Below are 14,762 nucleotides of genomic sequence, written 5' to 3' on the forward strand. Positions count from 1 at the left end.
TAGGACATCCTAATTTTTCTTTTTCATATTTTCCACAGGATTATTTTACAAATGCAAATAGAGAATTGAAAAAAGATGTTCAGCAAGATTACCACCTAGAATATGCCATGGAAAATAGTACACACACAATAATTGAATTTACCAGAGAACTGCATACATGTGACATAAATGACAAGAGTATAACGGTAAGGCGTCTATCAGTGAATGCATGCATGAATAGATTGTACATTTACAAATGGGAAACACTTTACAGAATAAAAAGAAACAAATATTTTAAAATAACCTTTAACAACAAAGTCACATAGTCTTCTTTGGAATATTTTTGAATTCTCTTTAGAAGCCACAAAAAAATCTAAGGCTATAAATTTCAATGAAGGCAATTTTTGTGTGAATCTAAAATTTTGAAGAGCTGTTTAAAGTGTGTGAGATTTTACCTGTAAAAGGTTTTAGCTTCTTTATAAAGTTTGAAAATAGGTAATAGATAAAGGTTGGAAAAAATGGTATTACACAAGAGAGAATTATGATACTGAATATTAGGCTGTAATTCATCTGAATTGTAACTGATTCATTTTTGTAAATTTCTAAAGTCAAGATGAATAGTAGACTGATGAAAATTGCCTGTCAACATATTAAACAAGATTTCTTATTGTCAGACATCATGCAAAAATTAACATCTTTGTGCATATGCAAATTAGGTATCTAGAGGATCTAAAATTCATGTGGTACTTTGAAGGTTTCCATGAATTTCTTGAATCAATTTCATTTTGTATAGACCAACAAAATTATCATTTTTATTTGGTAAGTCAAAGCTTTAAAAATGGGAATGTAAAAATCTGAAGCAAATTTGATTAACATTCAGCATAAAGCGTAAAAGAGGAAGAAAAAAAAAAACACATGCAAAGACATGGACCACTTTTTTATGTAATATACAGTGCAATTATACTTTAATTGGAGTAATAATTATAGTTGTTTGACTTAAGAAAGAATATAGCTTTTAAAATAAATAGCTTTTGTTTTATTATTTATTTTCAAAGTTCTTATTACAAAGATCTGGCAAAATCATCTTTATCTGTGGGGGGACTGAACTGTTTATACCCCAGCAAACCCTCCCCACTGCCCCACTGCCCTTTGGGCAATCTCTCATTTACTAAATGGAAACCGATTTCACTTGACAGTGCTTTCTCTAGTTGGGATACCCCAGTCCCTAGGCAATTCCCAGGATTCATAAAATGACCATAGATAGATTCTAGGATAATAAACAAACCTAGAATCAGAAGTTCCTGCTGTATTTCCACTTTCTGTAAATTCATACATGTGAGTGGGCTAGTGTCTGGGAAAAATCTATTGTGAAAATAAAAATCCTGACCTGGGAAGTCATTTTAATTTTAATTGTATTTATTTGTTTTCCCTAAAATGTTCCATGGCATAAAAATAGGTTTTAATTTTCCCAAACCCCTGCTGCTTAACAAGAGTATTTGCTTGGTAACTACTAGTTTGCTAGCTTGGAGGTTTAGCATGACAATGATTTACTGTTGCCGTAAGCATGAAAGCATAACTACTAAATCAGTTGTCCTTCATTCTATTTTGGAACACATAATCTTGCATGGGAGAGATGATTTCTTCCAAAGAGGAACTCATCTATTTGGATTTTTAATGACTTAATCAGATTTACACAGTTCATGTGAGAGACCATATTGATAACTCCAAATGTCATTATTTTCTTTTTTGAGCTTCTATATCCTGCTTTGAATAGAGTTCTTTAAACTCGATTCAATGGTAAGCAAAGTGCTCTCATGAGACATAATCATGCCCCTGTCTGATCACCAGGAGAGCACGGTGAGGGTGATCTGGGCCTACCACCACGAAGATGTGGGAGAAGCGGGTCCCAAGTACCACGAATCCAGTCGTGGTACCAAGAGTCTGCGGTTATTGAATCCTGAGAAAACCAATGTGTTGTCTACAGCCGTACCATACTTTGACCTGGTAAATCAGAACGTAAGTTTTTTTTCAGGTTTTTATGGTTCTAAGGGTGGGTTTATTGAAAGTGCATAATAGTTTTTAAATTATTGTTTTTAATAGAATGTCAAGAGAATGTGACTTTTGTCCCCCTCTCCTTTTTTTTAAGACAGGTCCCCATCCCAAACAAAGGTACAACATATTGGTGCCAAATGTTTAAGATTCCTATGCTCCAGGAAAAGCATCATGTAGTAAAGGTATGTGACTCACTCACAGGCTAAACCTAATTTGTATGAACAGAGGAGAAATTGTTGTTCTTAAAATGAAAATAATATAAAATTTATAGAAATGATTTTCAGTTATTTAAAAGTTACATAGAGACCAAGGAACTGGCTTATCTGACCCACACACTGTCCTAAAAGTCACTGAATTTAGTGAGAAGCTCGGATTGTAGCTAGTATTTTGTGTTTTGTCTCCTAATTTTATATGTTTAAAGGTTAAAGTTTTGGGATGCATTTGTATACCTCTGGTTATTTCGTAGGCAACAATTCAACATTTGGAATGGTTGGAATTGCAATTTAAAATAATATATTTATGTATCAATAAATTCTATCTGGGAAGTTCACATTCCCCTATATTGTTTGAGAATATCTGCTTCATTGAAAATACTGGATATTGTCATAAAAATAACTGTTACAGTATATTTTTGAAAACAGGAAAACAAGAAAATTGTAGTGAATTTCTACAGAGTTGAAAAACACAGAATGGAGTAATAAACAAAGCCTAATTTGCCTGTGGCATCTAATTCCCTCCCACCTCCTCTAGGGATAGGTCTCCCAAAACTTTTGCATCTAGTTAGTGACTGAACAAGTATTTTAAAAAATTTACAGGTCCTTGGCTCTGTGCTAGGAATTGTTAGGCAGTTCCACGGAGGCTGAATATATGTTTCATGCTCTCAAAGAACCTACAGTGAGATTGTAGGAGACATGACCAAGACACAGGAAAGAATAGGATAGAATTAAATAGTGCACACAAAATACTGCAGACATTCAGAAGGCCAGACATTGCTGACTTTTTGTCCTCCCCCAGACTACGTAATGAAGTAGTGTGGATGTGAGAAAGGGGGAAACTTCTAGATTCTGAAATCTAGAGGGAAATATGCAGGTTCAAATAGCAAGTTGGCTCTTTAACTATGTGGTCTCAGATAAGTCACTCTGGGGTAATGCTGCAGGCCCCGTTTCCTCATCTGTAAAAGAGGGTTATTCGTCCCACTTTTCCTACCAACCTCAAAGCATTCTGGTAAAGATGGAAACACTGAGCACATTCTATAAAGTGATTTAAATTAGTTAATTTCTAATATATTTCTCCAGTGGCATAGATCTGCCTTTTGTTTACAGAGTGATTCATAACTACTTAGAGAAGCAAGAGGAGTAGGTTGAGGGAATGTTTATTGAATTAATAAGTAGTGCTAAATATTTGTAGGATATTTTTACAATCAGAAGATTTACCAACAGTGTGACTGTGGATGAGCCAATTCCTCTCCATGCAATGTTAGTTTCTATTTCTTGCATGTGAAAGGGGAATGCAAATTCTATTCTTACATACTTAATACAGTGCCTGAGTCCTTCCCTTAAATCAATGAAAAGTCTTTCTCAGAAAAGAGAATGTTATATTTATACATACTGTGTGTCGTACATTACTATGTGTTATTTGCAGTAAATTTAACTGGAACCTGGCTTAAGAGTCAAATGTAAAACTATAGGTTAAGCAAATGTTTCACAAACCAGGTCCTTGATTCATTTTTCAGCAAATGTTAATTGATAGGATGTAAAGTCCTTAACCACTTACCTGAATGCATTTTTATTCTTGTTTTTATTAATGCTAGTAATTAAGTTGAATGAAATAAAAACAGTTGTCTACACTTAAGGGATGGCAGTATATGTTCTGACTCTCTATGTAGGGTATTTGCTTAGGACCTCATCTAAGAAGTCTTAGCTAGCTTTCCCGTCACAAGCATATCATAGTAAAACTCAGATATGTGTGCATCTATTATCTAAGTGTGTGTTTGGAATTAAGTACTTTCGGGTTCACATTGCTGTCTTCATAGGTATCAAGAGGGATCTCAGTGACTGGAAAGGCTTTGGAGCAGTTTTTTTTGTTTTGTTTTGCTCTGGTTTTTTTTGCAGTGGTTGGAGATCTGTAAGATGACAAAAGGTCTTTACCCTGAACAAGAGGGGATTTGAGGGAGGGGCGGCAGGTTGGAGAGCAAGGCTTATACAGACTTTTGTTGTTGCAGGGCGGAGGGTTGGTGGCTAAAATTTTAGACTCTGTTATTACTCATGAATACCACTTATAGACTAGATTCCTGAGCTTGTTGGTAATCCCTAAAATATTTTAAGTCATTAAGTATTATGAAACATTTAACTCGCAAACTCAAATAGGATAATATACAAAAAACAACAAACACAAAAACAAGAGAAAGCTCTATTGGAAAATAAATTGAAAATATTTAGGTTGTATAAATTTTGAGATAGTCTTTCAAAAACAGTTTTAATTTGCAGCCTCTGCCAGTTTACAATAAAATTTTAATAAATGTTTAAAGTAGAATTCATAGATTTCTAATTTATCTTAAGAAATTATCTAATTTCCATTCTCTTTTCCTTAGCAGAGATGATTTCTTTTCTTTTTTTAAACATCTTTATTGAAATATAATTGCTTTACAATGGTGTGTTAGTTTCTGCTTTATAGCAGAGTGAATCAGTTATACATATACATATGTTCCCATATCTCTTCCCTCTTGCATCTCCCTCCCTCCCACCCTCCCCATCCCACCCCTCCAGGTGGTCACAAAGCACTGAGCTGATCTCTCTGTGCTATGCGGCTGCTTCCCACTAGCTATCTATTTTACATTTGGTAGTGTATATATGTCCATGACACTCTCTCACCCTGTCACATCTCACCCCTCCCCCTCCCCATATCCTCAAGTCCATTCTCTAGTAGGTCTGTGTCTTTATTCCCGTCTTGCCACTAGGTTCTTCATGGCCTTTTTTTTTTTTTTTCCTTAGATTCCATATATATGTGTTAGCATACTGTATTTGTTTTTCTCTTTTTGACTTACTTCACTCTGTATGACAGACTCTAACTCCATCCACCTCATTACAAATACCTCCATTTCGTTTCTTTTTATGGCTGAGTAATATTCCATTGTATATATGTGCCACATCTTCTTTATCCATTCATCCAATGATGGACACTTAGGTTGCTTCCATGTCCTGGCTATTGTAAATAGAGCTGCAATGAACATTTTGGTACATGACTCTTTTTGATCTATGGTTTTCTCAGGGTATATGCCCAGTAGTGGGATTGCTGGGTGGTATGGTAGTTCTATTTTTAGTTTTTTAAGGAACCTCCATACTGTTCTCCATAGTGGCTGTATCAATTTACATTCCCACCAACAGTGCAAGAGTGTTCCCTTTCCTCCACACCCTCAGAGATGATTTCTAATAATTTAAGAAAAGTGTATCTTCTTTTCATAGAACCAAAGACTACTATATTTCAAAAATCCATTGGCTAAGTGCTTCTCCTTATTCCTTATTTTATATCCCACACATTGGCTGCATGAAAAAGCCTCAGTCCTTCTCTGGTACAAACAAAAAGTGCTTTGTCAGAAAAAAGAACATTGCTTGTATATTGTATTATGTTGTGTGTCATTTGCAATGAGTTTTAAGAACATATTGATTACACTAGTATTATGAGAAATCAGTGGTATTCTCTGGACTGTATTTCAAAGCAAATGTTTGTAATTGAAGTTGAAACGTTGATAGTATTGCCTAGTATACATTTAGTAGTTGTAATAACTATAAAACTAAGCAGGTAAATAAAATATATCAGTGGTTTGATCAATGAATACATTTAATAGAAATGACTAAAATTCAAAATACTAATTACAGCTTAAATTTTAATCATATAATGATAAAAATGATTTACTACTAAAGTACAAAATAATAAGGTAAATAATTTCTAAAATTACAACAAAGATAAATAATTTTATCTGTAGGAAAGATGGGATTATGATATAAATTATTGGTCATTCCAATTTACTTGTGATTCCAGTTTATTGATTTGTATTTTGATGCTTGCAAAAAATGTCTAAAATTATGACTTGAAAATGTTGATGTTGTCAGATGACAGATATGGAGATTGTGGAAAAGAAAATTCTTGGTAAATTATATTAAAACCATACTTCTCATATGAGATCATCTCTGTGAGTCCCTCTTGAGACCCACTCTCCAGCCTATCTCTTCATATTTAAGCATGACCCTATTTGAGCTTTGCCAAATATGTGATATTACCCCAAATTTAAAATTTTTAGAGAAAGCGATTCTTTCCACTCTCTTTAGTCAATATAATATCATTATCCCAACTTATAGTAATGCTTGGATATACTCTGCTAGAAGCTGGGGCTGTCAGTTGGTTTAACACACTTTTTTATTTTTCTTGAGGAGCTTTTAGTGTCAGGGGATTTTCCCCATAGATGAACTAAACTTCTGATTCATCTGTTTAAATCTGATGTGTCTTAATCAATTTAATAAATAGTTGTTGATGGCTTATTATGTTAAAGAGGAGGAAAAAGGAAAACAGCCAGGCTGAATCACCATCCTTAGTCATCTCCCCTTAAAAGAGATGACTCCCTAATAGGGAGGCAGTAGGTGGGTTCTAGGCTTTGATGGGCCAGGTTTGAATCCCTTCTTTCTATTAGTCACTGAACGGCGGGAAAGTTATTAATCACGTGCAACTCAGTTTTACATGGGAATGATACTTTCCTGATGGGATTGTTTAGACTAAAGATTAAATAGCAGGTTTAAAAAAAATTTTATTAGCGCTTAGTACAGTATCTAACACAGAAGAGTCTTAATAAATTCAATTACTCTTATCAGTCCATTTATTTTCAGTTTTGCTCTCTGAATGACTTTTCATTGAAAACTACTATTTTGTGTGAAGGCCCAGAAAAGGACAAACATCATGCTAGAAGGTTGACTATTGCTGAGTTTTAAGAGAGGATTACTTTTACTAGTTGTGTGATCATGGGCAAAGTAATTACTGTCCTGTACTTCAGTTTCCTCATCTGGAAAAATGGGTATAATAGTTCTCACCTAATAGGGTTGTTATGACCCTTAAATGAATCAAAGGCGTTTAATATTTGTAATTTAGAACAGGGCCTGGCACATAGTGTTTGTTAAATAAAGTAACTAAATAAAATTATGTTGATCACTAGTGATACACAGTTGCTAATCTGTTAAACATCTTGTTAGGTTTCTGGGTTTCTGAGGGATTCCACACCAGCCAACCCTTTCTAGACAGTCAGAGTTCCAAATAAAACAGAGATTGTTGCTCATTTCATCTAGGGAGGCCACCTTGAGAACTCTCTGCTCAGGAGAAACGTGAAGTTGAGTGAAAAAAACACTCATCATTCTCCTCTTCAGCAATCTACACAAGAAGTGAAATGCTGTGCTTTATACTTGTTACTGGACAGAACATCTTTCTTGCTATGAAATTAGATGCCGCTGTTCTTTTTCATTGCTGGCATTCATAAATCTGAGTGATTTAATTTGGGGAACGTTTCCTAGGATAAGAGAATCTAAGCACAATTGACACTGAATAACCATGAAATGTCCTTGAAGCCAGAGTACTGTATAGCCATGAAATAGTCACTCAAAAATTGATTTTCCTGTGCTAGACACACAGCATGAACCTTTGACTTTATATACAAAATTAAATGAACACTGCTGTCCGGTTTCCCTATTATGTTCATTCCTTCTTCTTTTTGAAATAAAAGGATGCCATCAAATGGAGAAATTTAGCATTAACACATTCTGAAACGTCAAGTGTGATAGCGGGTTTCTATTTCTGAAAATGTGTAAGACTTCAGGATTAAATTTAGTAAAACTTGGAAATTCTCAGTGTCAAACTACATGATTTGACAACAATTAGAATGATCTCTTCTCAGTCAGTGTATCTTCTTCCTTTTTTCCCTGAAATGATATTTCAAAATATATTTTAGTTGATGTGATTTTTTGCCCCCTGATGGAAATAGCATTTTGGTTTGTCATCAGGATGCATTTTCACAGACTCCATGCTTTAGTTCTCATTCTTTCATTGTGTGTTTCACTTTACTCTGTGGCAGACTAGTAGGTGTTTGTTATTGACTGTCGACTGAACAGTTGTTTGTATTTTCACCCATTTTCATTCCAACTCTATAGTACTTTTTTGGGTTTCCTGATGTTTCCCTTTTATCTTTTACTAATTCAACCATATTTCCTAAAGGCAAACTTTAGCTCTTCAGATAGATCTATTTAGTATGTTGAAAGAAATTAGCTTGCCAAGTATGCTTCATGTAAAAATACTTTCCATTCCTTTTAAATACTTTGCAACACTATATGTGGTTCTTAAATTCTTAATACCAATGCATGACCACTGGCACCTGTGGATTTTATCACTGATTGACAAAATGGATGATTTTTGACCTTCTAGAAAAAAATCATGCTGTAAAAACATAAGAATCTTCTTCTTTGGGAATTTGTCATCCAAAATTTATAAATACCAAAATACCAAAATAATTTTACCCTTATGTCCAAGTATATCTAAGAATATCTGAAATGTTGTACAGATTTTATCTACCAGAGAAGAGATGAAATTACTTGGGCATTTACTGTGGCTAAAACTATAACTTTGAACAGAAGAGAAGTTGGTAGGAGCACCACCCCTAACAATAATGAGTTGACTCAAATTAGCACATTTAAAAAATTACTGACTTAGATTGTTCAGTGCTGCCAAGTTCTTTCTAGATCCTCTTGGGTCATACTGACTTCACTGAAACATTGGAGACTGTCTAGCTACATGGGTGTTCTTAGTAGCCGCTTGAGAGTGGAGGTAATTGAATTCACTTTGAAAGCATGTCTTTTCATGGAAGTGATTTATTGCTAACTCTGTCACTAATTAGCTTTCTGACCCTAGAGAAAGCACTTAACCTCACCCTGATCCTCAAATTCCTTGTCTGTAAGATAAAGGGATTGGACCAGATGATTTCAGTTGGCTCTTTTTTACTTCTGAATATCTATGACTTGCTGAAAACTAAAAGTGAAATCTGTGCTGGGGTTTGGATGCCCCGTGGTGTGACTTCCTGATACGCTTCATTCTCACTATCCCTGGGCATGCCAGGGTGACAATGCTTAGGACCCCACTGCCTCCCTTAAAGTTAAAAGTCCTCCTTCCTGAAGTTAAAAGTCTCCTTCTTTAGTCCCTCGGTCATAGGCTCTCTTAGCATACATTCTGAGGCTTAGGTTTCCATCTGTAAATGGGGATAATAATAGTACTCGTCTCAAATGGTAACTGTCATTATCAAATGAGATAATATCTGTAGAGTTCTTATATATTTGGCATATATTAGATAGCTCAATAAGTACTAGCTATATTCCCAATTTACATTGGTGTTCAGGTACCTCTAAATCTTGGATATAATCCAAATAAAATAAATCTAAATAAACAGACAAACAACTAAATAACTCTAAATCTTGGGAATAATGTCCTTTTAAAATAAGGATAGAATTAAGAGTGCCAGGGTGAGGAAAGCTTGTAGGTTGGCACAGCACAGAGGATGGACTCTAGAGACAGGTAGGGGTTGTGTTCTAACTCTGCTTTTCATTAGCTCGATGACCCTGGGCAAACTAAACTCTCAGTGTGCATCTTCCCTTGTGAGGTAGGAAAAACAATTTCCAGTGAAGATGAAATGGTTACAAGTGAAGACACCTGTTGCATAATCGGCTCATAATTGCTTGTTTTCTTCTCTTGATGGGGATTATAGAGATGGATGGCTATAAATTCATCGAGTATTTTCTCATACTTAAAGTCAGGACCGCACTGAAACCACGGTAGGCAGTAAGTCTCTATTTTATTTTGACGAAAAGATTCCCTGGGAATTAGATTTCATAGCTTGTTTCCATTATTCTAAACCAAAGGAAATTTAAGCTAATTTCCTCCTGTTCTGGCTAAGTAAGGATAAAAACCAGCTGGTGACTAACCTCTGGGAAATATTCTTTCACATTCTTAGATCACCCATTAGCCTTCCACTCTATGGCCTTAAATAATTTTCAGCAGACATAAAAAGATAGTTATTCTTCTTTGTTGCTCTTCTACCACCCAACTCTACCCCCAATGTGGTACATCTTTTTTTTTTTAAGTAGTTCAAAAGGTTGGATAACAAAATTGAGAAGCATTAACCCATCTATTGATAATTATTGGCTATAAAAATTGGTAAATAATAGCACTTCTATTGAAAGAGTACTAAGATGTTTAGGTTGGATTCTAGATGTTGATGGCACTATAGGATTAAGAAGTATGGTAATATTAAGATATGAATGACTTTTACTTACATACAGGTAAGTATGTAAGCAAAATACTTATTTTTTTGCTACTTTAAATACATTATCTTGTTGGATTTTTCACAGCCTCCCTTGAGGTAAGTTGAATTACCACCACTTTCCAGATGAACGCAGTGAGGCATGGCAGGCATAAGTAACTTCCTTAACATTGCACAAATTCTGTGAAGCAGAGCCAAGATTGAACACAGATCTTCATAGCAAAACTAGTGGATCTTTCTCTCTACAATACTACTAGCCCAGGACTTATGACTTTTCTAGGTGATATATATCAAGGAAACATAATTTGAATAAGTTCCTCAGTACCCAGGCTACTTTTATGTCCTATAGAATCAGTGCATAGACAGAGGGCTACATGAGCAGATCCCACTGGAACCTTCCAGAAATGTCAGTGTAAAGATCCTGGGAACTGACTTAGACCTGGTTGGATGGCATTTGAGTACACAGAGGCCTACTGTTTTCACTCTTGGGGATTGGAAATGCTCACGAACAAGAGATGACACCTATAAAGTTTCATTTGTGATTTAGGAAGTCATTTAAATAAGATTCGAGTTAGGCTGATTAGGTGAAAGATTATGCATATGGATACAAAAGGGCACGGAACGTTAGATCTCAGAGATGATGTTAGGGAGACAGGAACTTCAGTGGAAAAAAGGTAGCTTGCTAATCTTATTGGACATGTCTTGTAGCATAAGGATCATTGGAAACAAGCCCATAGCCTTCTCTATAAGCTGAGTTACAATCCTCTTTGGAGTTAAGTGAAAATAACGGCAATGACCTACTTTATTGCCCTTCACTGGCAATGTGAGAAAAAATACTAACATTTCCATTTGGAAGTTAAATGTATGGCAAAGTGCCTAAAGAAAAGTACCCTAAAAACGAGAAGAGCCACGTTGTTGGAGAGAGGTTTTGAAGTGTTGATATCTCCGAGTGGCTTAAGAACCAGACTGAGTGTGGGTTCTAATCCTGCAGTAACCATTGGTCAGCTGATCATTCATGGGCTGCACCACAATGCTTCTCAAGAGATTGAATTCATGTTAATAACACAAGTCAAAGACTATAAATCTATGTAACCAAGAGGTTGTTCTAAGTGAACTTTAACCCTTAAAATTCTATGACTTTAGTGAAATATTGAAATTGATAAAACTGGAAATGTATAAAATAAATCGACACATTCATACAATTTATAAAATAAACTGTAATAAAAAGTTATACTAAAAATTATAAAAGGAATGAAGATAATTTGTGTGTGTGTGTGTGTGTGTGTGTGTTCTCATGGGATATAACATGCCAATTTTATTTTGATGTCTATTTTCAATGTAAAAACTTCTATACTTTTCAAAACAGGATGACACCCATTATTTCCTTTTTAATGCAACACTGAAATTTCTTATAGTTTTTATGAATGGAGCTTTTAGTAATTAGTAGAGAAAAGTATATATGTGGTAGAAACTTAGTTTAAATAAATCAGTTATTTACTATTCAAGTTTATAAGGCTGCACAGTTGTGTTCTTTAAAATATCAAGCCTCTCAGTGCATTTAAAATGAATGTATTTCCACATCAAAAATTCAGATTATACTTAAGAGTTTAATAATATATCTATTTTATGAAGAAGAATATTACACTCACATATCAAAAAAGTTATGGTTGAGTCTTGCTTCATTGAATAATTATATTTTTCTTGATTCCTAACCTAGGGTACACATTAGAACCATGTGGATAGAATCTTTAGGGATGCAGTCCAGGCCCTTACGTTAGTGGCAGTTGTTGCTGTCATTTGGAAAAGTTCCTTAAATGATCTTGATATGAACTCTGTGGTTGAGAATCACTCTTTTACATGTATTAAAATTTCCCAGGAGACCATACTTAAATTAGATTTTATAGCACCTAGTAAAATGCTCTTCATATTACATAGCATCGGTGCATATTTTTATAGTAATACACTGTTTTATTCAACAAATGTTGTAAAAATTGAACACACATCAAACATCTACTATTGAAGTGCACTGTTAGTTGTCTGCACATGAAGATTTAAGCAATTTATGGTTTTGAGATAGTTTATTCCTGATGCATTGCACATTTTTTGTGGAAGTGGAGAGGCGAAAACACCAGCTGTTTCCTGGAGCCACAGCTGACATTCATTATAAAATTTCAACATGAACTAATTCAGATATAAGGGATACTTTCTTCTACGAAGGAAAAAAGACTTATGTTCTAGGGAAATATACACCTCGAAGTTAACTCTGTACATTAATGCTTATAATGTAATGGATCCATTTTGGAAACTGTATATGGAAGACCACCTTCCTGACTTTTGAATGCATTCCGTTACCAACAAAGAGACATCTTTTCATCACTGAAATCCCACTGAATTGCTCTATGTAGAATCTTAAATATTGACTAACAGCCAGACCATGTAAATAACTGTTATTGAGTACATAAATGCTAGAGCCTTTCAGCCTTTTAGCTTGGCGTGAGAAGTCCTGAGAATATAGGATAGGCACTTTGTTTGTGATATGTTTCAGAAATCAGATGTGTACTTAACACACAATATGCTTAATCAGCTAGAAATATACCTTCCTACTATCCTCTAAATCGCAAAGAATCAATGAGTGTCTAATGAGTGTCCACTTCAGAAAATTCTATGTCTTTTGTCAGATACAAGACAATATAAGACATAACCTTTCACCCCAATGACCTTCCAATCTAGATGGGGAGAAGAGATGCACACATGCATAACAGAGAAACCCCAGAGCCGGCAAGCGAACATGGTGTCAAACTACAAAGTACAGGCAGTTGAGGCAAAAAGAAGGGAGAGAGCAGTAGAGTTTTGGGCACAGTCCCATGCTGTGTGGAAAGAATCATTTGGGGAAAGTACAACCAGTTGGATCTTAGGTAAGGATCCAGGTGTGGTGAGGATGACTCGGAGGCAGCCCCCCTGTTTACGTGCTTAAGCGCCAACATAAAACTAGATGAAAGACAACATTTACTGACAACACTGTACATTCTGTGAGTCATCAATCCTCATAAAAAAAACCCCTAGGAAGTAGGTAGTAGTATTATCCTCATTTTAGGAAACTGAAGCCCAGAGAAGTTACATAACTTACTCATTGCTGATAATTCTCCTGTTTGTATACTTTTCCCCAAGGAAGAAATGTCTCAAAGAATCCTTGATGCTCCAGCCAACATCTGCCTATGCTAGAGCTAACCAGCAGCGGCTGGCTGAACTTTAAATTCATAGTCATGCCAGATTAGAATGCAGAATCCCTGCAGTTACTTGTTGTCAGGGTAACTGCATTTTTTGATCAGAGAATGCCTTAGGCATACTACACCAAAGCCCCTAGTGTCAAATATTGAAAGGGACTGTAGACTGTGGCCTTCACTACCTAAATGGGGTCACTGATTTTATCTTGAATGATACCATTGTGTAGCTTTATCCCCAGTCATGAACTTATAGTTTTACTTAATGTTAGAACTCTGGCAAGTTGCATCATACACTCCAAAATAGAAACCAAGGCTACCTCTTAATTGCACACATATGCATGTAACCATTTAGCTCTTTAAAGAAAAGCTGCAGACACTTCCTCAGAAGAGAGTGATGGCCTTTCAGTTCTCATGGAAGTGAGAGGTCTTCCCTAGAGCTCTATTCACTGTAGGGTGACTTGACTATTGAGTTTGTTGGACATCCATTCGCATTGTCAACATGAGTCGAGTTTTCCCAGTAATTTACAAGTATGTAATGTGTGTGGGCTTCTTTATACAAGAGGTTTGTATCACTTAGCTGTCCATTTTGTTGAATCATGGACCTAGAAAAGATCTCAAGAGATAGTTTATTTATTGCCTGAGCTTTGAAAAAATATTTCTTTAAAACCACCCTCCAAAGATGAATGTTTCTCATAATTATTAAAATATTCCATAGACTTTCCAAATTTATCTTTATTAATGAAATTGGATATTTTCTCCACAATAGCTGATTTTAACTTCATGGCTTCAAGGCAAATTAGTCCTTTTGAATGGAAACAACACAGTTTCATCACAGCAGTAAATACCGTGGCCTGTTATTGAATATGCCCCTCTTACCTTTTATGATCTTGGTATCAGTATATGCCCATATGCAAAATGGAAGTAATAATTCCTGTCTTCTCAAGATTACTCTGAAAGTGCTTTAAGAATATTGAATTTTCAAAAACAAATATTTGTTGATTGTTCTTTAGGTACCAGGCACTGTGCTTTACTTACTACTTATGTCATTTTGCAGATGAGGAAACTGAGGCTCAGAAAAATTAGATGACTTTCCTAATGTCCCAGAGGATTTAATATTGTAAAACATATTCCTGTAGTCTAGCAGTGGGAGCTTACACAATTTATTT

The 14,762-nt window shown here is 35.2% G+C and overlaps 1 protein-coding gene across 1 annotated transcript in view; it reads left to right on the top strand.

Moving 5' to 3' along the window:
- Positions 1 to 14,762, top strand: part of MOXD1 (monooxygenase DBH like 1) — a 78,969-nt gene that overhangs the window by 20,756 nt on the left and 43,451 nt on the right. The window contains 3 exon segments of the mRNA XM_059941939.1: positions 39 to 185; positions 1,828 to 1,995; positions 2,130 to 2,213. Coding sequence (XP_059797922.1) covers positions 39 to 185; positions 1,828 to 1,995; positions 2,130 to 2,213 — 399 coding nt within the window.

Source organism: Balaenoptera ricei, chromosome 12, assembly GCF_028023285.1.
Source record: "Balaenoptera ricei isolate mBalRic1 chromosome 12, mBalRic1.hap2, whole genome shotgun sequence".
Lineage (NCBI taxonomy): Eukaryota > Metazoa > Chordata > Mammalia > Artiodactyla > Balaenopteridae > Balaenoptera > Balaenoptera ricei.